Source organism: Dermacentor variabilis, chromosome 10, assembly GCF_050947875.1.
Source record: "Dermacentor variabilis isolate Ectoservices chromosome 10, ASM5094787v1, whole genome shotgun sequence".
Taxonomy (NCBI): Eukaryota; Metazoa; Arthropoda; class Arachnida; order Ixodida; family Ixodidae; genus Dermacentor; species Dermacentor variabilis.
Window position 1 is genome coordinate 8,728,316 of NC_134577.1, and position 23,067 is coordinate 8,751,382.

The 23,067-nt window shown below is 43.4% G+C and overlaps 1 protein-coding gene across 6 annotated transcripts in view; it reads left to right on the forward strand.

Annotated features, from left to right (window-relative positions):
* LOC142559798 (uncharacterized) overlaps positions 1–23,067 on the forward strand; it is a 93,452-nt gene that overhangs the window by 58,301 nt on the left and 12,084 nt on the right. The window contains exons 1-2 of one of the 6 annotated variants that reach the window (XM_075671456.1): positions 20,524–21,558; positions 22,804–22,956. The exons of 1 other annotated variant lie outside the window; for it this stretch is intronic. In XM_075671456.1, coding sequence (XP_075527571.1) covers positions 22,954–22,956 — 3 coding nt within the window. In that variant the 5' untranslated portion in view covers positions 20,524–21,558; positions 22,804–22,953. 4 more of the 6 variants (XM_075671459.1, XM_075671457.1, XM_075671455.1 and 1 more) reach the window with 4 other exon arrangements.

A 23,067-nucleotide genomic window follows, 5' to 3' on the forward strand; every position in this document is an offset into this window, starting at 1 on the left:
TATAGGCTGATGTTGTTTACGCTATACTTTACTTGCGCAAACTCGTTTATTAATCAGTTTAGCTAGTATCTGTAAACATGCTTTGTAGGGGAAGTGATGGATGGGCGGTATTTGAGCTTCACATAGAACTATACTATTATAGGCTGATGTTCTTTCCCCAATTATTGCGCAAATCCGTTTATTAGTCAGTTAAGCTAGTATCTGTAAACATGCTTTGCAGGGGAAGTGATGAATGGGTGGTATTTGAGCTTCACATGGAACTATACTATTATAGGCTGATGTTCTTTCCCCTATAATTTACTTGCGCAAATTCATTTATTAATCAGTTAAGCTAGTATCTGTAAACGTGCTTTGCAGGGGCAGTGATGGAGGGGTGGAATTTGAGCTTCACATGGAACTATACTATTATAGGCTGATGTTCTTCCCCCTATAATTTACTTGCGGAAATTTATTTATTAATCAGTTAAGCTAGTATCTGTAAACATGCTTTGCAGGGGCATTGATGGATGGGTGGAATTTCAGCTTCACATGGAACTATACTATTATAGGCTGATGTTCTTTCCCCTATAATTTACTTGCGCAAATTTGTTTATGAATCAGTTAAGCTAGTATCTGTAAACGTGCTTTGCAGGGGCAGTGATGGAGGGGTGGAATTTGAGCTTGACATAGAACTATACTATTATAAGCTGATGTTCTTTCCCCTATAATTTACTTGCGTAAATTCGTTTATTAATCAGTTAAGCTAGTATCTGCAAACATGCTTTGCAGGGGAAGTGATGAATGGGTAGTATTTGAGCTTCACATAGAACTATACTATTATAGGCTGATGTTGTTTACGCTATACTTTACTTGCGCAAACTCGTTTATTAATCAGTTTAGCTAGTATCTGTAAACATGCTTTGTAGGGGAAGTGATGGATGGGCGGTATTTGAGCTTCACATAGAACTATACTATTATAGGCTGATGTTCTTTCCCCAATTATTGCGCAAATCCGTTTATTAGTCAGTTAAGCTAGTATCTGTAAACATGCTTTGCAGGGGCAGTGATGGATGGGTGGAATTTGGGCTTCACATGGAACTATACTATGATAGGCTGATGTTCTTTCCTCTATAATTTACTTGCGCAAATTTATTTATTAATCAGTTAAGCTAGTATCTGTAAACATGCTTTGCTGGGGCATTGATGGATGGGTGGAATTTGAGCTTCACATGGACCTATAGTATTATAGGCTGATGATCTTTCTCCTATAATTTACTTGCGCAAATTTGTTTATGAATCAGTTAAGCTAGTATCTGTAAACATGCTTTGCAGGGGAAGTGATGGATGTGTGGTACTTGAGCTTCACATGGAACTATACTATTATAGGCTGATGTTCTTTCCCGTATAATTTACTTGCGGAACTTCGTTTATTAATCAGTTAAGCTAGTATCTGAAACCATGTTTGCAGGGGCAGTGATAGATGGGTGGAAATTGAGCTTCACATGGAACTATACTATTATAGGCTGATGTTCTTTCCCGTATAATTTACTTGCGCAAATTCGTTTATTAGTCACTTAAGCTAGTATCTGTAAACATACTATGCAGGGGAAGTGATGAAAGAGTGGTATTTGAGCTTCACATGGAACTATACTATTATAAGCTGATGTTCTTTCCCCTATACTTTACTTGCGTAAATTTGTTTATTAATTAGTTAAGCTAGTATCTGTAAACATGCTTTGCAGGGGCAGTGATGGATAGGTGGAATTTGAGCTTCATATGGAACTATACTATTATAGGCTGATGTTCTTTCCCCTATAATTTACTTGCGCAAATTTCTTTATTAATCAGTTAAGCTAGTATCTGTAAACTTGCTTTACAGGGCAAGTGATGAATGTGTGGTACTTGAGCTTCACACGGAACTATACTATTATAGGCTGATGTTCTTTCCCGTATAATTTACTTGCCAAAATTCGTTTATTAATCAGTTAGGCTAGTATCTGTAAACGTGCTTTGCAGGGGCAGTGTTGGACGGGTGGAATTTGAGCTTCACATAGAATTATACTATTGTAGGCTGATGTTCTTTCCCCTATAATCTACTTGCGCAAATTTGTTTATTAATCAGTTAAGCTAGTATTTGTAAACATGCTTTGCAGGGGCCGTGTTGGATGGGTGGAATTTGAGCTTCACATAGAACTATACTATTATAAGCTGATTTTCTTTCCCCTATAATTTACTTGCGCAAATTTGTTTATGCATCAGTTAAGCTAGTATCTGTAAACACGCTTTGCAGGTGCAGTGATGGATGGGTGGAATTTGAGCTTGACATAGAACTATACTATAATAAACTGATGTTCTTTCCCCTATAATTTACTTACGCAAATTCGTTTATTAATCAGTTAATCTTGTATCTGTAAACATGCTTCGCAGGGGCTGTGATGGATGGGTGGAATTTGAGCTTCACATGAAAGTATACTATTATAGGCTGATGTTCTTTCCCCTATAATTTACTTGAGAAAATTTGTTTATTAATCAGTTAAGCTAGTATCTGTAAACATGCTTTGCATGGGCAGTGATGGATGGGTGGAATTTGAGCTTCACATAGAACTATACTATTATAAGCTGATGTTCTTTCCCCTATAATTTACTTGCGCAAATTCGTTTATTAATCAGTTAAGCTAGTATCTGTAAACATGCTTTGCAGGGGCAGTGATGGATGGGTGGAACTTGAGCTTCACATGGAACTATACTATTATAGGCTGATGTTCTTTCCTCTATAATTTACTTGCCCAAATTTGTTTATTAAACAGTTATGCTAGTATCGGTAAACGTGCTTTGCAGGGGCAGTGATGGATGGGTGGAATTTGAGCTTCACATGGAACTATACTATTATTAGCTGATGTTGTTTCCCCTATAATTTACTTGCGTAAATTTGTTTATTAATCAGTTAAGCTAGTATCTGTAAACATGCTTTGCATGGGCAGTGATGGATGGGTGGAATTTGAGCTTCACATAGAACTATACTATTATAGGCTGATGTTCTTTCCTCTATAATTTACTTGCGCAACTTCGTTTATTAATCAGTTAAGCTAGTATCTGTAACCAAGGTTTTCAGGGGAAGTGATGAATGGGTGATATTTGAGCTTCACATGGTACTGTACAATGATAGGCCCATGTTCTTTCGCCTATAATTTACTCGCGCAAATTTGTTTATTAATCAGTTAAGCTAGTATCTGTAAACATGCTTTGCATGGGCAGTGATGGATGGGCCCCGCAGGGGCGTCTGCGTCAGCAGGCGTTTGGTGTGTTGCGACACCACGGACCCGAGCACACGAGGGTTGGACCCTCCCGCGTGTAGCCGTGCGCGGCTTAGCCGTGTCCGGGGAAAAGGGGATCCTGGGGGTTGAGCCAATGCCGGGTGTTTGGACCTTTACGGCCCCTCGGCGGCGGCAACACACCCCTTTGGCCTCGGCTTCACGTAGACGGCGCCCCCGGACTGACCCACCCGGGGGAAATCGGTAGTTGCCTTTTCCTGTCTCTCTCTTCCTCTAATCTTCGTCTTTCTCTCACTTTTTATCTCTCCTGTCTTCTCCTACCTTCCACTTACTTCCAATTTTTCCAGGCAGCAAGGGTTAACCTTGTGTGAATAGCCAACCTAGGTTATTTCGTATTTGGTTATAGTGGTAACGTACTGCTGGCGTTTACAGGCCGTGTTTTACGGATCCTGCAGCGTCCCCTTGTAGGACTCCTCGGTGGGTGGCTGGCGTTACTGCCGAAATTACAATCTCTTATGGCTTCTTCTTTCCCCCCCTTACCTGATCGCTCCCTCAAGAGGGGGCGCACCGATGATGTCTTCGAATTTTTTGCCCGTCAAAAAGAAACTTTTCCTCGTTTCCATGTGGTGCACTCTGAAACACCAGGCAAACCCGTGCGAACAATCTCTCCATTCCTCGTGTCCAAGTCTCTTACCCAAGTTTTTGGTACAGGTTATAAAGCATCCAGGATGGCAAGCGGCGATCTCCTCTTGGAGCTCCGCAACCAGAAACAATATGAAAATCTACCCAATCTAGTTTCATTTGGTGACGCCAAAGTAACAGTAACTCTTCATCGTACCATGAATACCACCCGTGGCGTAGTCTCCGATGATGATTTATTGGAGCTGACTGAGGCTGAGCTCTTGGAGGGCTTCAGCGAACAGAATGTCATAAATGTCAGAAGAATCAAGATGAGGCGAGACGGAAAAGAAATTGCGACCAAACACCTAATACTCACCTTCAACTCCAGTGTCCTGCCCGAGTCAATCGAGGCCGGGTACATCAAGCTTCGTATAAGACCGTATGTGCCGAATCCCTTGAGATGTTTCAAATGCCAACGTTTTGGCCACAGCTCGCAGAGCTGCCGAGGTCGCCAAACATGCGCCAAATGCAGTGCCCTTGAACACGCCACTGAAGCATGTAAGAACTCTCTACACTGTGTAAACTGTGACGGGGACCACGCCGCGTACTCGCGGTCGTGCCCCTCCTGGAAGAAGGAAAAAGAAATTGTGACTATAAAAGTAAAAGAAAATATATCGTTCAAAGAGGCACGAAGGCGGGTAGCATACCTGCCAAAGAAAACCTTTGCCGATGTGGCGCGTCAGGGGGCAGCGTCACAACGGCCTCCGGCGGCTGTCCGACCCACAGTCAGTGAGTCGGCAGTCACGCCATCTGCCCCCACGGTGGTTGCAGCTAGCGCTGCTCCGCCAACCGAGCAGACGGAGCCATCCACCCCGAAGGTGGGCGCAGCCGAGGCTGCCCCAACCTCCGAGGCCCCCTCCAGCGCTGGCAACGGCCAGCACAGCCAAATCCCTCAGGGAGCCCCATCGACCTCCGGGCTGGTGGGCGCAGGGGTCTTGACCTCCAAGGCGGGACTCCCCCTGAAAACCTCTCGCTCGCAAGAGCACGTGTCCGGAGCCTCACAAGAGGCAATGGACACTACACCTGTCCCCAAGGCGCACCAAGTGCCTAAGGAGCGTCGAGAATCGCTCGAACGCTTCAGAAAAAACAAAACACCTATTACAGGGCCTCGAAAGGGCTCTGTAACCTAAGGCATCTCTCCGTTTTCCGTACACACAGCACTAATTTACATTAAATATGGATACACAAATCATACAATGGAACGTCAGAGGTCTCCTTAGAAACCTTGATGATGTACAAGAACTAATCCACCAACACAATCCAAATGTGCTGTGTTTACAGGAAACACACTTAAAATCCAAACACACAAACTTTCTCCGACAGTACATAACATTTCGCAAAGATCGCGATGATGCTGTTGCATCATCGGGCGGTGTCGCCATTGTTATCCATAAGAGCATTGCATGTCAACTTTTACAGCTACAAACGCCTCTCGAAGCAGTGGCGGTTCGAGCTGTTCTCCTAAACAAACTCATCACCATTAGCTCTCTTTACATACCCCCCCATTACAAATTAACGAAACAAGAATTTCAATCCTATATAGATCAATTGCCAGAACCTTATGTTGTTCTCGGCGATTTCAATGCGCACAGCTCCCTCTGGGGCGACTCTCGTACAGACGCGCGAGGTCGTCTCGTTGAACAGTTCCTCTTTTCTTCAGGTGCGTGCGTACTGAATAAGAAGGAACCCACGTATTACTCCCTAGCAAACAGAACCTTTTCTTCAATAGATCTTAGCATAGTCTCCCCGTCCATACTGCCCGAACTCGAATGGGAAGTAACGAACAATCCTTACGGGAGCGACCACTTCCCTATACTGATAAGAACATCTAAAGAAAACGAATATCCTCCGCAAGCTCCTAGGTGGAAGATAGACACAGCCGACTGGGAGAAATTTCGAACTCTCACTAACATCTCATGGGCCGACATGTTTTCTTTAGAAATTGATGCTGCTGTGGAATATCTTACATCATTCATAATAGACGCCGCATCAAAATGCATATCCGAAGTGAGTGGTCTGGCATGCAAACGACGTGTGCCGTGGTGGAACAGCGAATGTAGGATCGCCCGTAAGAATCAGAACAAGGCGTGGGGGTTGCTACGCGCTTCTCCCACTGCAGAGAATCTTATGAACTTTAAAAAAATAAAGTCCCAAGGCAGGCGAACCCGCCGACAGGCCAGAAGAGAAAGCTGGCACAAGTATTTATCAAGTATTAACTCGTTTAGGGATGAGGCCAAAGCCTGGAACAGAGTTAATAGGATTAGAGGTAGGCAAACATACTCAGTCCCCCTGGTAAACACACAGGGCGATACACTGCAAGACCAGGCCAACTCACTTGGGGAGCACTTTGAGAGTGCATCAAGCTCAAATCATTATTCGCAATCCTTCCTAAAATATAAACAAATAGAAGAATGCAAGCCACTCATCAATAAATGCCGACAGAATGAACCGTACAATTGCCCTTTTAGTGCTGCCGAGTTAAAAGCTGCCTTGAGCGCATGCAAGAGTTCCGCACCAGGACCTGATAGAATCATGTATGAAATGCTCAAAAACTTACACAATGACACGCAACTTACACTACTCACACTTTTGAACACCATCTGGGATGCAGGGTACCTTCCAACCGCCTGGAAGGAAGCCATTGTAGTCCCTGTTTTGAAACAAGGCAAAGACCCTTCCTCAGTGGCAAGTTACCGCCCGATAGCCCTCACAAGTTGCATTTGTAAGGTGTTCGAAAAAATGATAAATCGGCGACTCATTCATTTCCTTGAACAGAGCAAAATGCTTGATCCTTATCAGTGCGGCTTCCGAGAAGGGCGCTCCACAACCGATCATCTCGTGCGTGTTGAAGGGAATATCCGGGATGCATTTATACATAAACAGTTCTTCCTATCGATATTTCTCGATATGGAAAAGGCGTATGACACAACGTGGCGTTACGGAATCTTAAGAGACCTGTCAGAAATGGGCATCCACGGTAATATGTTTAATATAATAAAAAGCTATCTGTCAAATCGTACCTTCCGGGTAAAAGTCGGCAATGCACTCTCACGTCCTTTTACGCAAGAAACGGGTGTACCCCAAGGAGGCGTGCTCAGCTGCACGCTATTTATCGTGAAGATGAACACGCTTCGTGCTTCACTACCACCCGCCATCTTTTACTCTGTCTACGTGGACGACATTCAAATAGCTTTCAAATCCTGTAACCTCGCAGTCTGCGAGAGACAGGTACAGCATGGCCTGAACAAAGTGTCAATGTGGGCAGACAAGAATGGGTTTAAGATCAATCCTAACAAAAGCTCTTGTGTTCTATTTACAAGAAAGAGAGGACTTATCCCAGATCCTTGCATAGAACTGCGTGGACAACAGATACCTGTAAACAAAGAACACAAATTTCTAGGTGTCATACTTGACTACAGACTCACTTTCGTCCCCCACATTAAACATCTTAAAGAAAAATGTCTGAAAACAATGAACATAATGAAACTTCTGTCCCAGACTACGTGGGGTAGTGACAGGAAGTGTTTAATGAATCTATATAAAAGCCTCATTCGATCGCGACTAGACTATGGTGCCGTGATTTATCACTCTGCCGCCCGGAGCGCACTAAAGATGCTAGACCCAGTGCACCATCTAGGAATCCGACTGGCCACTGGCGCTTTCAGAACGAGTCCCATACAAAGTTTATATGTAGAATCAAATGAGTGGTCACTTCATCTGCAGAGAACATACATCAGCCATACATATTTTCTGAAAGTCCACTCAAATCCTCAGCATCCCTGTTTTAATACCATTAATGACATGACATATGCTACACTCTTTCGCAATCGTCCCTCCGTAAGACAGCCTTTCTCGCTGCGTGTGAGGGAACTTAGTGAAGAAATGGACGTTCCACTCCTCGAGCTTCGCCTAATGCATCCAGCCAAGCTGCTACCTCCTTGGGAGTGGCAGCTCATACAATGTGATATATCTTTCGTGGAAGTCACAAAGCATGCTCCAGAGATTGAAATCCTAATGCATTTCCGGGAACTCCAGCACAAATACTCCTGCACGGAGTTCTACACAGACGCATCAAAGTCACACGACGGGGTGTCCTATGCAGCCGTCGGTCCATCCTTCTCGGAATCCGACGTACTGCATCCGGAAACTAGCATCTTTACGGCTGAGGCCTACGCACTCCTGTCGGCCGTAAAACATATAAATAAATCACAACTCCCGAAATCAGTAATATATACGGACTCCCTCAGTGTTGTGAAGGCCTTGATGTCTTTCCGTAATCACAAAAATCCAGTATTTAATGAACTCTACTCCGCACTGTGCAAATCATATATATCTAACCAACATGTGATCATATGCTGGGTGCCTGGACATAGGGGCATCGAGGGAAACGTTCTAGCCGACCAGATGGCCACATCAATCTCATTGCATGCAGTTAACTCTACTGCTTCGGTCCCTGTCACAGACCTGAAGCCTTTCTTAAGAAGGAAACTACGAAACCACTGGCAACGCATGTGGGACGAAGAAATAAATAATAAACTGCATGTAATAAAGCCACAATTAGGTTTCTGGCCTCCTGTAACAAAATCCCGCCGGACAGATGTCCTATTCTGCCGTCTAAGAATAGGACACACTTTTGGCACACATAACTTTTTACTCACGGGAAACGAGCCTCCAACCTGTGGTAGATGCGGCGAAAGGCTGACCGTCCTCCACGTCCTACTGGAGTGTCGGGAAGCCGAATCCGAAAGAAAAAAACATTTTCTCTTAGCATACCGCCACCACATCCCCCTTCATCCTGTTATGTTACTAGGTCCAGAACCACTCTTTGACACCAGCGCCGTACTAGGTTTTTTGAAAGATGTTGTGTTGCATGTTATTAGCCCCACACGTTCGTAGCGCTTCCTCTCTCCAGAGGATGCCGCTGCGATAGTTATTTTGAATAGCACATGCCTCTAGGCCCTTGTGGTTCAAGGGCTCGGGTGAGGCAGTAGTGCTGTAACCAACTTAACATCTCGCATATTTTAAACAATGCATCATTCTTTTACGATGGATCTTAATGTTCATAGTCATCGCCATAATTTTATAGAACGTAGATTTTACGCACTTTACAGCGACTATTTTTAGGCCACTTTACAGCCAAGTCACATCTTTCATAATACATCGTTAACGCTACCACTTGTCATGGCGCTCTTTGGCCAAACCTGGCCCTTGCGCCACAAAATAACACACATCATCATCATCATCAGTGATGGATGGGTGGAATTTGAGCTTCACATAGAACTATACTATTATAAGCTGATGTTCTTTCCCCTATAATTTACTTGCGCAAATTCGTTTATTAATCAGTTAAGCTAGTATCTGTAAACGTGCTTTGCAGGGGCAGTGATGGATGGGTGGAACTTGAGCTTCACATGGAACTATACTATTATAGGCTGATGTTCTTTCCTCTATAGTATACTTGCGCAACTTCGTTTATTAATCAGTTAAGCTAGTATCTGTAACCAAGGTTTTCAGGGGAAGTGATGAATGGGTGATATTTGAGCTTCACATGGTACTGTACAATTATAGGCTCATGTTCTTTCGCCTATAATTTACTTGCGCAAATTCTTTTCTTAATCAGTTTAGCTAGTATCTGTAAACATGCTTTGTAGGGGAAGTGATGGATGGGTGGTATTTGAGCTTCACATAGAACTATACTATTATAGGCTGATGTTCTTTCCCCAATTATTGCGCAAATCCGTTTATTAGTCAGTTAAGCTAGTATCTGTAAACATGCTTTGCAGGGGCAGTGATGGATGGGTGGAATTTGAGCTTCACATAGAACTATACTATTATAAGCTGCTGTTCTTTCCCCTATAATTTACTTGCGCAAATTCGTTTATTAATCAGTTAAGCTAGTATCTGTAAACATGCTTTGCAGGGGCAGTGATGGATGGGTGGAATTTGAGCTTCACATAGAACTATAGTATTATAGGCTCATGTTCTTCCCCCTATAATTTACTTGCGCAAATTCGTTTCTTAATCAGTTAAGCTAGTATCTGTAAACACGCTTATCAGGGGCACTGATGGAGGGGTGGAATTTGAGCTTCACATGGAACTATACTATTATAGGCTGATGTTTTTGCGCTATAAGTTATTTTCGCAAATTGGTTTATTGATCAAGTAAGGTCGTACAAGTAAACATGCATTTGCAAGGGGAGGGATGCATGTGTGCAATTTGAGTTTCACAGAACTATACTGTTGTGGGCTGATCTTTACGTCCGCTGTAAGTTATTTATGCAAATTCGTTTATTAATCAAGTATGTCACTTTAAACGTGCATTTTTAGGGGAAGTGATGTATGGGCGGTGAGCTTCAGATAGAACTATACTATTATAGGCTGATGTTCTTTCCGCTATAATTTATTTGCGCAAATTAGTTCCTTAATGAAATAACTTAGTGTGTGTAAGCGGGCATTTGCAGGGGGAGTGATAAATGGGCAGAAGTTTAGCTTCACAAGGATTGATACTATTATAGGCTGATGTTTGCTTCTGCTATAAGTTATTTTCAGAAATTCGTTTCAGAAAATCTAGTAAGTTAGAGTGTGTAAGAGGGCATTTGGGGGGGGGGGGGCAAGGAGAGATGTGGATGTGTGGAATTTGAGCTTCACATAGAGCTATATTGTAAGAGGCTGATGTTTTCTACCATTTTAAATTTTTTGCGCAGATTCCTTCATTAATCAAGAAAGTGTCTCTTAGCGTGCATTTGCAGGGGCAGTGACTGATAGATCCAATTTGAGCGTGACATGGATCTGAGCTAACACTACTGAGCATAGGTTCTAACATATTAATATAGGCTGCTGTTTTTTCCGCTATAATTTTTTTCGCAACTTCGTTTTTAATCAAGTAATCAAGCAAGTTTGTGTCTGTAAACGGGCATTTGCAGGATCAGTAATGGATAGATCGAATTTGAGCGTGTCTTAGATCTCAGCTTACACCAATGTGGGCAGTTTCTAACATACTATTATAGGCTGATGTTTTTCCACTATAATATATTTGCGGAAATTAATTTATTAATCAAGTGAGTTTGTCTGTAAGCGGGAGATTTGCTGAGGAAGTGTTGGATGCGTCAAATTTGAGCATCACATAAAACTGAGCCAACACGACTTAGCTGAGGTTCTAACATGCTATATGCTCATGCGTTTTCCGCAATATGTAATTTGCGCAAAACCGCTTCATAATCATGTATTTATTGCCTTTGTGCGGGCGTTCAAGCGGTGGGATGGATGCATCAATTTTCAGCTTCAGAGAAAAATAGGTTAGCACGATTACGCAGAGGTTCTATGGGTTATAAACTGATGTTCTTTCCTCGAACAGAAATTTGTGCATATTCGTTTAATATTAACGGATGTCAGTGTAAGCATACGGGCTTTTGAAGGGGGAGTGATAGATGCGTCGAAGTTGAGGTTTTCAGGGATTTGGGTCAGACAACGTGGCTGACGTTCTGTCGGGCTCTATATTTTTTTTCCGAAATTAGTCATTTTTGCAAATTTATATAATAGTCATGTAATTTAGTAACTGCGTACGTGTGTTTGCGGAAGGAGTGATGGATACGTCGAGATTCAGCTTTTAATGGAGGTGATTTACCACAAATGAGCTGGTTGCAGTTTTCCGCGACAACTATAATTTCTTGAAATTCGCTTAATAATCGTGCAGTTAGCTGTGCAGCGGGAGTGAAATATGTGTGAAATTTGAGCTTTATATATAAGTAATTCCGACAGCGCAGACGTTCTATCGGGCTATAGACATACGTTCTTTCCGCGATGACGTACTGCGCATATTCGTTTAATATTGGTGCAAGTTTGTATACGCGCATTTGCAGGGGTTGTGATGGATGGTTCGAATTTAAGCTTTACGGTGAAGTGAGTTAACACGACGTTGCTGAGTTTCTGACATGCTGTAGGCTGGTGTTTCTTCTGCGAATTGATTTATCTATCATTTACGTGTCTGGACACGTGCATTTGTAGGGGGCGTGATGGATGCGTTGAGCTTGAGCGTTACAGAGAACTGAGTTAGCACGACGTAGCGTAGGTTCTAACGGGCTAAATGCTTGTATTTTGCTCTATAAGTAATTTGCGCAAATGAGTTTAATGACCGTATAAGTTAGTTTCTATATAGGTGCATTTGGTGCCAGCGATATTATTAATGCTCATGTACTGTCTACATAAATGTTACCGCAATTAAAAGAAAGGGGATGGCGGAATCTGAGAACAAGTTCGAGTTTGATGGTGTCTAGGCTAGCAACCCAGTGTCTCGTATCACGAAATATTTTTCCCGTTCCTGTCACATACGCAAACCACGTTTTCTTTTGTTTGCTTTCGTCCATCGCTGCCGAGAACGGCCGGCACGACATGGACCCGGTCGTGTTGTGCAATCATCTGCTGCCCGAGGAAGATGCCGGGTTTTGCGGCTTCGTCACCAGGTGAAGCGTGGGAGGCAGCACCGGGGGCATCTATACGAGTCAGGGCAACAAGGTGAGCTCATCGAGCAGTTTTCTTGCGTCGTAATTTTTCCAATACCTCTCGCTCTGCACGGTGAATTGCCTGTAAAATTATTTCGGTAGCTCTATATTCGAGCAGCGCAGTGTCACAAGGTCGACTGCGGTGTGCAAGGATACTGCAAAGGCCGTTATGCATAATTTTTTTTAAATTCATCCTTTTTAATGTATTTTGTCGTTGCGTCCCGCTATCACTCGCTTTTCTTTTCTAGCTAGAATGCTATAGTTGGCACTGATCAATCAGTTCTAAACGTGCGAAAAAACTGCTTATCGGCTCCTATTCCATCATTTGTGCTTTTAATAAGCTTTACTTTGAAACTTGCATAATAATCACAGAAATTTCGGTATTGTTTCGAGTATACTGGGATGTGAAGACCTCTTTATATTCATGGAGAGATCGGTAGTTCCTCGTTCGAGACTATTCGAAAAGTATTCGATATTCAATTCGTTTCGCTTTTGACACTATTCGATTTGTATTTGATTCAGTTTTGTCATATTGCACTCACACACCCTCAGCAAAATTCATATACAAGCAAACTAGCTAATGTGAGGAATTGCGGTGGGTGTTATGATGGTCCTCAAAGGATAGGAGGCGCCCAGCGTGCTCGTTCAAGTTGGTGGAAAAAGTCCTTGTGACTGGTGCGCGATTTGCTTTCAGTGGCGGTGGTTTTTAGAGGCACATAATTTAATAGCGGGAAGCAATGTAGGCGTTCTGTTTAGTCAGAGGGCTTCCTGAAAGTCGGACAAAGTATGCCCCTGTAGGAGAAGTACTGAAGCAGGTCCCGTCGCTTGCGGTGGTACAACATGCAGCCAGTCGATGTGATCGCCACTGGAGTAAGGAAGAAGGAAGATAGCTGCTATGAATCCCATTCAGATAGAAAAGTCTGATGACATGGAGGCTTTTTGTAAAGCGGGTGGAACGTGATTTGGACGTTTAATCACAGCCGCAGCCTCATCTGCGTCTGTGATCCAGTGAGGTGGTCAGCTTTCTTTGCATATTCGCCAACACGGTTGGCGGCATATTACACAATTTCCCCGAATTCGAGATTCACAAAGGACTGCGATAAAGCAATCGAGCTTAGGCTCTAACATAGCTGATGTTTTTTTTTTCGCTATAAGTTATTTGCGCAAAATCCGTAATGAATAAAGTTAGTGTGTGTAAGCATCTGCAGTGGAGTGATGGATGGGTCGAACTTGATCTTGACATAGAACTATACTATTGTAGGCTGGCGTTTTTGTCCGCTATAATTTATTTGCGGCAAGTTCCTTTATCAATCAAGTAAGCATCTGTGAACATGCTTTGCGGGGGGATTCATGAATGGGGGGAGTTTGTGCTTCACATAGAACTATACTATTATAGGCTGAGGATTTCTCCCATTATAACTTATTTACTGAAATTCGTTCATTAATCAAGTAAGTTAGTGTCTCTAAGCGGGTATTTGCACGGGGAGCGATGGCTGGTCTAATTTGAGCCCCACATAACACTGAGCTAACACGACTGAGCTGAGGTTCTTACATACTCGTCTAAGCTAATGTATTTTTGTTTCGCTATAAGTTATTTACGCAAACTTGTTTATGAATCAAGTTAGTGTCTCTAACGAGTTGCAGGGGGAGTCATGAATAGATCGAATTTGTGCTTCACATATAACTATACTATTGTGGGCAGGTGTTTTTGTCCGCTATAAGTTATTTGCGCAGATTCGCGTATTATTCAAGTAAGTATCTGTAAACGTGCATTTACAGGGGAAGTGATGGATGGGTGGTATTTGAGCTTCACATAGAACTATAATATCATAGGCTGATGTTCTTTCTCCTATAATTTACTTGCGCAAATTTGTTTATTAATCAGTTAATCTAGTATCTGTAAACATGCTTTGCAGGGGCAGTGATGCATGGGTGGAACTTGAGCTTCACATAGAACTATACTATTATAAGCTGATGTTCTTTCCCTTTAATTTACTTGCGGAAATTCGTTTATTAAGCAAAAAAGCTAGTATCTGTAAACGAGCTTTGCATAGGCAGTGGTGGATGGCTGGAACTTGAGCTTCACATGGAACTATACTATTACAGGCTGATGTTCTTTCCCCTATAATTTACTTGCGTAACTTCGTTTATTCATCAGTTAAGCTAGTCTCTGTAACCATGTTTGCAGGGGCAGTGATGGATGGGTGGAATTTGAGCTTCACATGGAACTATACTATTATAGGCTGATGTTCTTTCCCCTATAATTTACTTGCGCAAATTCGTTTAATAATCAGTTAAGCTAGTATCTGTAAACATGCTGTGCAGGGGAGTGATGAATGGGTGGTATTTGAGCTTCACATGGAACTATACTATTATAGGCTGATGTTCTGTCCCCTATAATTTACTTGCGCAAATTCGTTTATTAATCAGTTAAGCTAGTTTATGTAAACATGCTCGTGCTTTGCAGAGGCTGTGATGGATGGGTGGAATTTGAGCTTCACATGGAACTATACCATTATAGGCTGATGTTCTTTCCCCTATAAGTTACATGCGCAGATTGGTTTATTAATCAGTTAATCTAGTATCTGTAAACATGCTTTGCAGGGGCAGTGATGCATGGGTGGAACTTGAGCTTCACATAGAACTATACTATTATAAGCTGATGTTCTTTCCCTTTAATTTACTTGCGGAAATTCGTTTATTAAGCAAAAAAAGCTAGTATCTGTAAACACGCTTTGCAGGGGAAGTGATGAATAGGTGGTATTTGAGCTTCACATGAAACTATACCATTATAGGCTGATGTTCTTTCCCCTATAAGTTACATGCGCAGATTGGTTTATTAATCAGTCAAGCTAGTATCTGTAAACATGCTTGGCAGCGGCAGTGATGGATGGGTGGAATTTGAGCTTCACATAGAACTATACTATTATAAGCTGATGTTCTTTTCCTTATAATTTACTTGCGCTAATTTGTTTATGAATCATTTAATCTAGTAGCTGTATACACGCTTTGCAGGGGCAGTGATGGAGGGGTGGAAATTGAGCTTCACATAGAACTATACTATTATAAGCTGATGTTCTTTCCCCTATAATTTACTTGCGCAAATTCGTTTATTAATCAGTTAAGCTAGTATCTGTAAACATGTTTGCAGGGGTAGTGATGGATGTGTAGAATTTGAGATTGACACAGAAATATACTATTGTAGGCTGATGTTTTTGTCCGTTATAAGTTGTCTGCGTAAATTTGTTTTTTAATCAAGGAAGTTATTGTCCGTAATCGTGCATTTGAAGGTTGAGTGACGGATGGGTGGAACTTGAGCCTCATATTAAAGTGTACTATTATAAGCTGAGGTTCTTGTACGCTATAATGACGCGAAATAAGTTTGCACGTGTTGTCACGGGACCCTTAAGGCGAGAACGACGAAGTTCGTGGTTGCGCGCGGTCTCTCCGAGGACCAGCCATCGCTAAAGGCAGACGTTTCTTCCCAATCTGTCGGTGGTCAACTGTTTTAGTTGCAATAGCTGGGTGACAATATGTTATTTGCAGAAATTCGTTAATAATCAAGTTAGTATCTATAAACGCGCATTTCTAGGGAGAGTGATGGATGGGTTGAATGTGAGCTTCACATAGAATTGAGCTAACACGACTGAGCTGAGGTTCTTACACACTATCATAGGCTGATGTTTTTTCGATGATAAGATATTTGCGCAAATTCGTTTAATAATCAAGTAAGTTAGTGTCTGTAAGCGTGCATTTGCAGGAGCAGTGAGGGGTGGGCGAAATTTGAGCTTCACATACTACTGAGTTAACAGGATTGAGCTGAGATTCTAACATACTATTAGAGGCTGATGTTTTTTCCACAATATGTAATTTGCGCAAATTCCCTCAGTAATCATGCATTTATTGTCTATGTACGTGCATTGAGGTGAAGTGATGGATGCGTCAAATTTCAGGTTGAGAGAAAAGTGAGTTAGCACGACTGCGCAAGGGTTCTATGGGGCTATAGACTTACGTTCTTTCCGCGAATATAAATTTGTGCATATTCGTTTAATGTTAATGTATATTAGTGTCTGCATACGGCCTTTTGCATGCGGAGTGATGGATGTGTCGAATTTGACCCTTTCAGAGATTTTGTTTCAGACGACATGGCTGAGGTTCTAACTGGGTCTAGTTTACGTTTTTTTCCCAAGAAAAGTAATTTGCGGAAATTTAGCTTATCGGCATGTAATTTAGTAACTGCGTGCGTTTGTTTGGAGGGGGAGTGATGGATAACATGAATGGGCTGAGAATGCCCTTTTCCGCGACAACAAATGTCTTCAAATTCGCCTAATAATCGTGTAGTTAGCGTCTGTGTATGTGCATTTGCAGAGGGAGTGATTGATGTGTGCAATTTCAGCTTTACAGATAAGTTAACACGACAGCGCAGACGTTCTGTCGGGCTGTAGACTGCCGTGGTTTCCGTGATGGCGTACTTGCGCATATTCTTTTGATATTGATGCAAGTTTGTGTACGTGCATGTGCAGGGGTAGTGTTGGATGGATCGAATTTAAGCTTTACAGTGGAGTTAACGCGACGTCGCTGCGGTTTTGGCATGCTACAGGCTGATATTTCTTCTTCGATAAGTAATTTGCGCAAATTGATTTATCATTCATGTGTCTGCACACGTGTAGTTGTAAGGGGCGTGATGGATGCGTTGAGTTTGAGTGTTACGGAGAACTGAGTTAGCACGACGTAGCGTAGGTTTTAACTGGCTGAATGCTTGTTTTTTTTTTTTTTTTGCTCTGTAAGTAATTTGCGTAAATGAGTTTAATAACTATGTAAGTTAGTATCTATATACGTGCATTTGTGCCACCGATGGCAATACTTCTATTGTAGAGTCCATGTAATTGTTGTCGCAATTAAAAGAAAGGAGATGACGGAACCTGAGAACAAGCTTGAGTTTGATGGTGACCAGGCTAGCAACCCAGTGTCTCATATCATGAAACATTTTTCCCCGTTCCTGTCACATACGCAAACCACGTTTTCTTTTGTTTGCTTTCGTTCATCACTGCCGTTATCGGCCGTCACGACATGGACCCGGTCGTGTTGTGCACCTATCTGTCGGGCAAAGGCGACGCCGGGGTTTCGTGCTTCGTCACCAGGTCAAGAGGCACCACTTGGGGCAGCTGTGCGAGTCAGAACAACAAGGTGAGCTCCTCGAACACATTTGTTGCGTCGAAATCTTTCCAATACCTCTCGCTTTGCACGGCAAATTGCCTGTAAAATTAGTTCGGAACCTCTATACTCGAGCAGCCCAGCTTCACAAGGTCGACCGCGTAGGTCGACTGCAAAGTCTGTTACGCATCATTTTTTAACTTTAGCCTCTTTAATGGATCTTGTCGTTTATTCCCTCTTTCACTCGCTTTTTTTTCCTGGCTTGAGTGCTATAGTTCGCACTCATCAACGAATCCTGAGCATGCGAATAAACTGCTTATTTGCTCCGATTCGATCATTTGTGCTTTTAATAAGCGTCACTTCGAAACTTGCATTCTAATCACTGAAATTTCAATGTTTCGAGAATTTTGGGATGTGAAGAATGCTTTATATTAATAGAGAGAACGGCAGTTCCTCGTTCGAGAACTACTCGAAAATTATTCCATATTCAATTCGTTTCGCTTTTGACACTTTTCGATTCGTATTTAATACAGTTTTGTAGTATTGCTACTCACACACCGTGAGATTGAAATACAAGCAAAATATTGAATGAGAAGAATTACGGTGGGTGTTATGTTCATCCTCAAAGGATAGGAGGCGCCCAGCGTGCTCGTTCAACGTTCGTGCAAAGACTCCTTGTGACTGGTGCGCCATTTGCTTTTAGTGGCGGTGGTTTTCGGAGGCATATATTTTAATAGCGGGAAGCAACGTAGGCGTACTGTTGTAGTCAGAGGGGTTCTTGAAAGACGGACAAGGTATGTCCCTGTAGGAGAAGTACTGAAGGAGGTCCCGTCACTTGCCCTGGTACACCATGCGACGTGTCGATGTGATCGCCACTGGATTAAGGGAGAAGGAAGATAACTGCTATGAATCCCATTCAGATAGAAAAGTCTGATGACATGGAGGCTTTTTGTAAAGCTGGTGCAACGTGATTTGGCCGTTTAATCACAGCCGCAGCCTCATCTGCGTCTGTGATCCAGTGAGGTGGTCAGCTTTCTTTGCATATTCGCCAACACAGTTGGCGGCATATTACCACAATCTCCCGATATCGCGTGTAGGGGATAGTCCACACGGCTGTATGCTGCAAACGACGATCTATCTCGTGTCATAATGAAGATCTCATTGGTGAGTGGATGAGTGGATGGTCATGATCACGATGCTACTCGTGATGGTCCGCCATCGGACATAGTGGATGAGGAAGAAGCTGAGGAGGATGTACATGCCAGAGACGGGCTTGTCAAGCAATATAATATCGGCATTAAGAAGTAAAAAGTTCCTGCATGAACGTTATAAATATCACTGCAGTTGTTAAATGTGTTGTGAGCAGCGGACATTATCAGTAGGCAGCATTGCTTCCCAGACTGGAAAAGCAAAGCCTAATGTTGTGGCAAGTGCTCTGAGCAGTGGCCACAGCATATACGAGTATATGCTGCATATAAGATTATATTAGAACACACGGTGCCCGTGAATGACAACGAATGTGCAGTAGCGTTGACAGCTTTGCCCAGAGCTCGTGGGATTGTCTTCCATGGAGTTCGCTTGAATAGTGCCCATTGTACAGTGAATAGGTAGGTTGCATATACTGCCCACAGGCGTCGCACCTCTCGTATTGCAGGGGCAAGGGGCCCAGAACCTTCATACTGGTTATTCCATAGAACACTAATGGACGATACGTTTATTTAAACAAACGTGTCGAGGAATGAAGGGCAGGAAATTGCGGCCGACTGCGCTGTAACGTCGGTGCAACTGTTTAGCGCAGCCAATGAATCATGAGCTCAGGAAGACACGAAGGCTGAGATCCCCGCTCTGGCGTCCGTGTCCCTCCCAGGTCCACCTGGCTCCTGGAGCAGCAAGGTGAACAGCATCCGTTGCGGCACGCTCATGTCAGGCCACATGTGCCAGGCGAGCGACCTAGGCGACGCAGTGCTTCAGCTTCGCCGGTGGCATGAACAGCCCGCCGAACATGATGTCTACGCGCAGCGGGCTACTCCACGTTTGACGTCGGTTGGCAGGGATGTTCGACAGGGCGCAACCTTCATGTTCTGCATGTCAAAGTGCAAATACACATAACGAGTCATCAGCTAGAACTTAATATTTGATATAAGGAATCACGAAAAAAGTTGCTCTAAACTTTTTCGAAGCTATGAACGCTTATAGCGATTATCATATGTATAACAATTGTGTTGTAGTGTCAGGTGGTGGTTTGGTAGGACGAGGTTCGACTGTAATTTACGACCACATTATTTGTGGCCGGGATCATACTGTATAACGTTGCTGTATCGATCATACACCGACATTGTTGCCATTGTTCTACTGCACAGAGTCTACTAAAACATTCCAAAACCTGTTAAAACCCATCAATAATTCCTTTGAATATAATAAAAGCTGTTATATTAGCATGTATGCTATAGCATACATGCCAATAGTGCACCTTTAGTGCACATTTGACTTGCTTCATCATATTCAATACAATAAAACCCAGTTATTGCAAAGTTGGAAGGGGAAGAAATTACTTCCTTAAATCCATTACTACGTCATATCGATTGTTACGTGTACTGCACTACGAATCTCCTGGGTATTTGAAGGGGAATTTGACCAACTTTGTTATATCCATCATTTCGTTATGCCCCGTTTCGTCATAACACAGTTTTGCTAATTCCTTATACCTCTGCAGCAGAACCCCCATTCATTGTATTGAGGTTCAAAGGTGTATGCTGAGCTCCTAACTAGCACATTTTCACTTGTTGTGCATGCTACTACCGTCAAACTGATCGTGTTCATCATCGTATTTTTATGTCCACTGGGCAGGGCGACTGCCTCTTCGGATGATCTCCGATTAGCCCTGTCTTGCGCTAGCTAATTCCAGCATGCGCATGCAAATTTCCTAATGTCGTCATTCCACCTAATTTTCTGCCGTCCTCTACTGCGCTTCTCTACCCTGGAACTCATTCTGTAACTCTAATATTCCAGCTGTAATTTTTTTCTCAGATTGCCAACTAGAATGTTGGCTGTCCCTTTTTGCTCTCTGATTCACACCGCTCTCTTGCTGTGCCTTAACGTTGCGCCTAAGATATTCCGTTCCATCGCTTTGCGCGGTCCTTAACTTCTTCTCGAGCTTCCTTGTTAACCTTCAAGTTTCTGCCTCACGTGTTAGCACCCGTACAATTCAGTGATTCTGCATATTTTCTTATATTTAACGACAGTGGTAAGCTCCCAGTAAGTATTTGATAATGCATACCATATACACTACAACCCACTTTTATTTTTGTGTAAGTTTCCTTCCCACGGCAAGGCTCACCTGTCAATAACTGACCTGGATAAACGGAACCCAGTGCAGACTCTAAAAAAATAAATTATGTGGTTTTACGTGCCAAAACCACTTTATGATTATGAGGCACACCGTAGTGCAGGACTCCGGAAATTTTGACCACCTGGGGTTCTTTAACGTGCACCTAAATCTAAGTACACGGGTGTTTTCGCATTTCGCCCCCATCGAAATGCGGCCGCCGTGGCCGGGATTCGATCCCGCGACCTCGTGCTCAGCAGCCCAACACCATAGCCACTGAGCAACCACGGCGGGTCTAAAACTATCATCCAGGCGTGAAACAGCCAGTGGTTAGAAATCATCGTGAGGGACGATCACACCGGATGTGTACGCGTATATGGCCGAAAGCGTTTCTGCCTTCGTACCAAGCTCAGTATCTGATGATGTACAGAATAGGAGGTCAACGTTTCACGTCTTCATCTATTTCAACGCGCTTCTCACATACACGTGCGATGTCTTTTCTTTTTTCGTTCGTGCCGAGCACGACCAGCACGAGATCGACGTGGTCGTGCCGTGCTTACGTCAGTCGGGCAAAGACGATGCTGGCCTTTGGTGCGTCGTGGGAGGCAGCGCTACGCGGGTGGCCAGACTGTACGAACTGCTCAGAAAGGTGAGCGCATGGAAATATATAAATAATATCTTGCATCGTAATCTTTCCATTGCCTTTCGCAGTGCCAGTTGCCTATAACACAATTTCACGGCTAACTCGAGTACGCCAATGCTTCTGTAATTATGATCAACGATAGCTTTTTTTTGCAGTTTTGTGGGTGCGGCTTCAATGGCTACATGTGTAATTGCAGAATTCCAGCAGTGAAATGACTTTCGTCTACCTGCTTCGCTTTCCCGCCTTAAAATATCTGGTAAAATTAGCCCTTATCCAGACAATAAGGCGTCGCTCATAATCTCCGAGTTCATTTCGTCTACTAAAGGCATATGTAAAGTACAGCAAAAGTAAACACCTCCGGTTTTCCGGGAACTTCCCTGATAAGCGATAACGCAAGCCCATTCCGCGTAAATCTGCCACCCACGCTTGCCATTGGCCAATATATTCAATAAAGCCGCACATTTTCGATCAAGAAAAATAATGAAGATTACATGACTGCAGTAAATTGGGTCCCAGAGTCGTTTTCAGTTAGACTCGGAAGTCGCTTACCCGCCTACTCAATACTGATGGCATTCTAAGAGATAACGACACAAGGCAAAGCCTTAACATGACAATATTACAGTTGCACTCTTGCGCGTTACAATTGTACCTTTTAGTTGTTGCGCTTAGTATTCCTTAACTTCAACGTGTTTGTGGTATGTTTATCTGTCTGTTGTTTTTTATCCGTATCTAACCTGTTCCACGCTTACTTGTGTCACGGGGTAGTCCTAGGTCTGATGGGTAGAACATCGGGTAGAGAGCTGCGGTGCCAACTTGGATAACTGGCTATGTGACGGTATGTGACACACCTCAATGAACTTCTTTCGTGCTATTTTGGGTCACTGTGTACATGCCCCTCATCACTAAACCTATTTTACAGCAACTTTGCTCACTGTAAAGGCACTGAAAAGTACGTTTAGATGGGGACGATATGCATTCGCGATAACCGTGCATTGGGTGCACAGTTATTAACCCCAGGTGGTCAAAATTAATTCGAACCCCCCCCCCCTACGGCGTACCTCACAATCATATGGTTGTTTCCGCACGAAAACGCCGAGGCTTCAATTTGTTTTATGTGCCGCTGCGTGCGTGCTGCCATTCAATCAATATGCTTAAGGCCAAACTTCGGTAACTTGGTATGTACCCCTGTGTAGACGCCGCATTACAATGATTCTCTTTCACACTGTCTTGGGTCATTGGGCTGTTCTATAGCAGCCCGTTGTCATGCTGCCTCCCTGCGGACCTGGTGGCCAGGCCTTCCAGCATGATGGTGTCTGGCAGCCCGCCCTGATGACCTTTTGCAAGCTGTTTGAGCAGCCTGGTGTCTTGATGCCCATCCTGTGGATCTACTGACCTAGCGACATGGTACCTCGGTGTCCGCCTTGCGGACCTGGTGTCCAGCTATTCTAGATGCGTGATGTCCTGCTGTGCACCCTGTAGACCTGGTAGCCAGCTGCTCTTGTCGCCTCCTCAGCT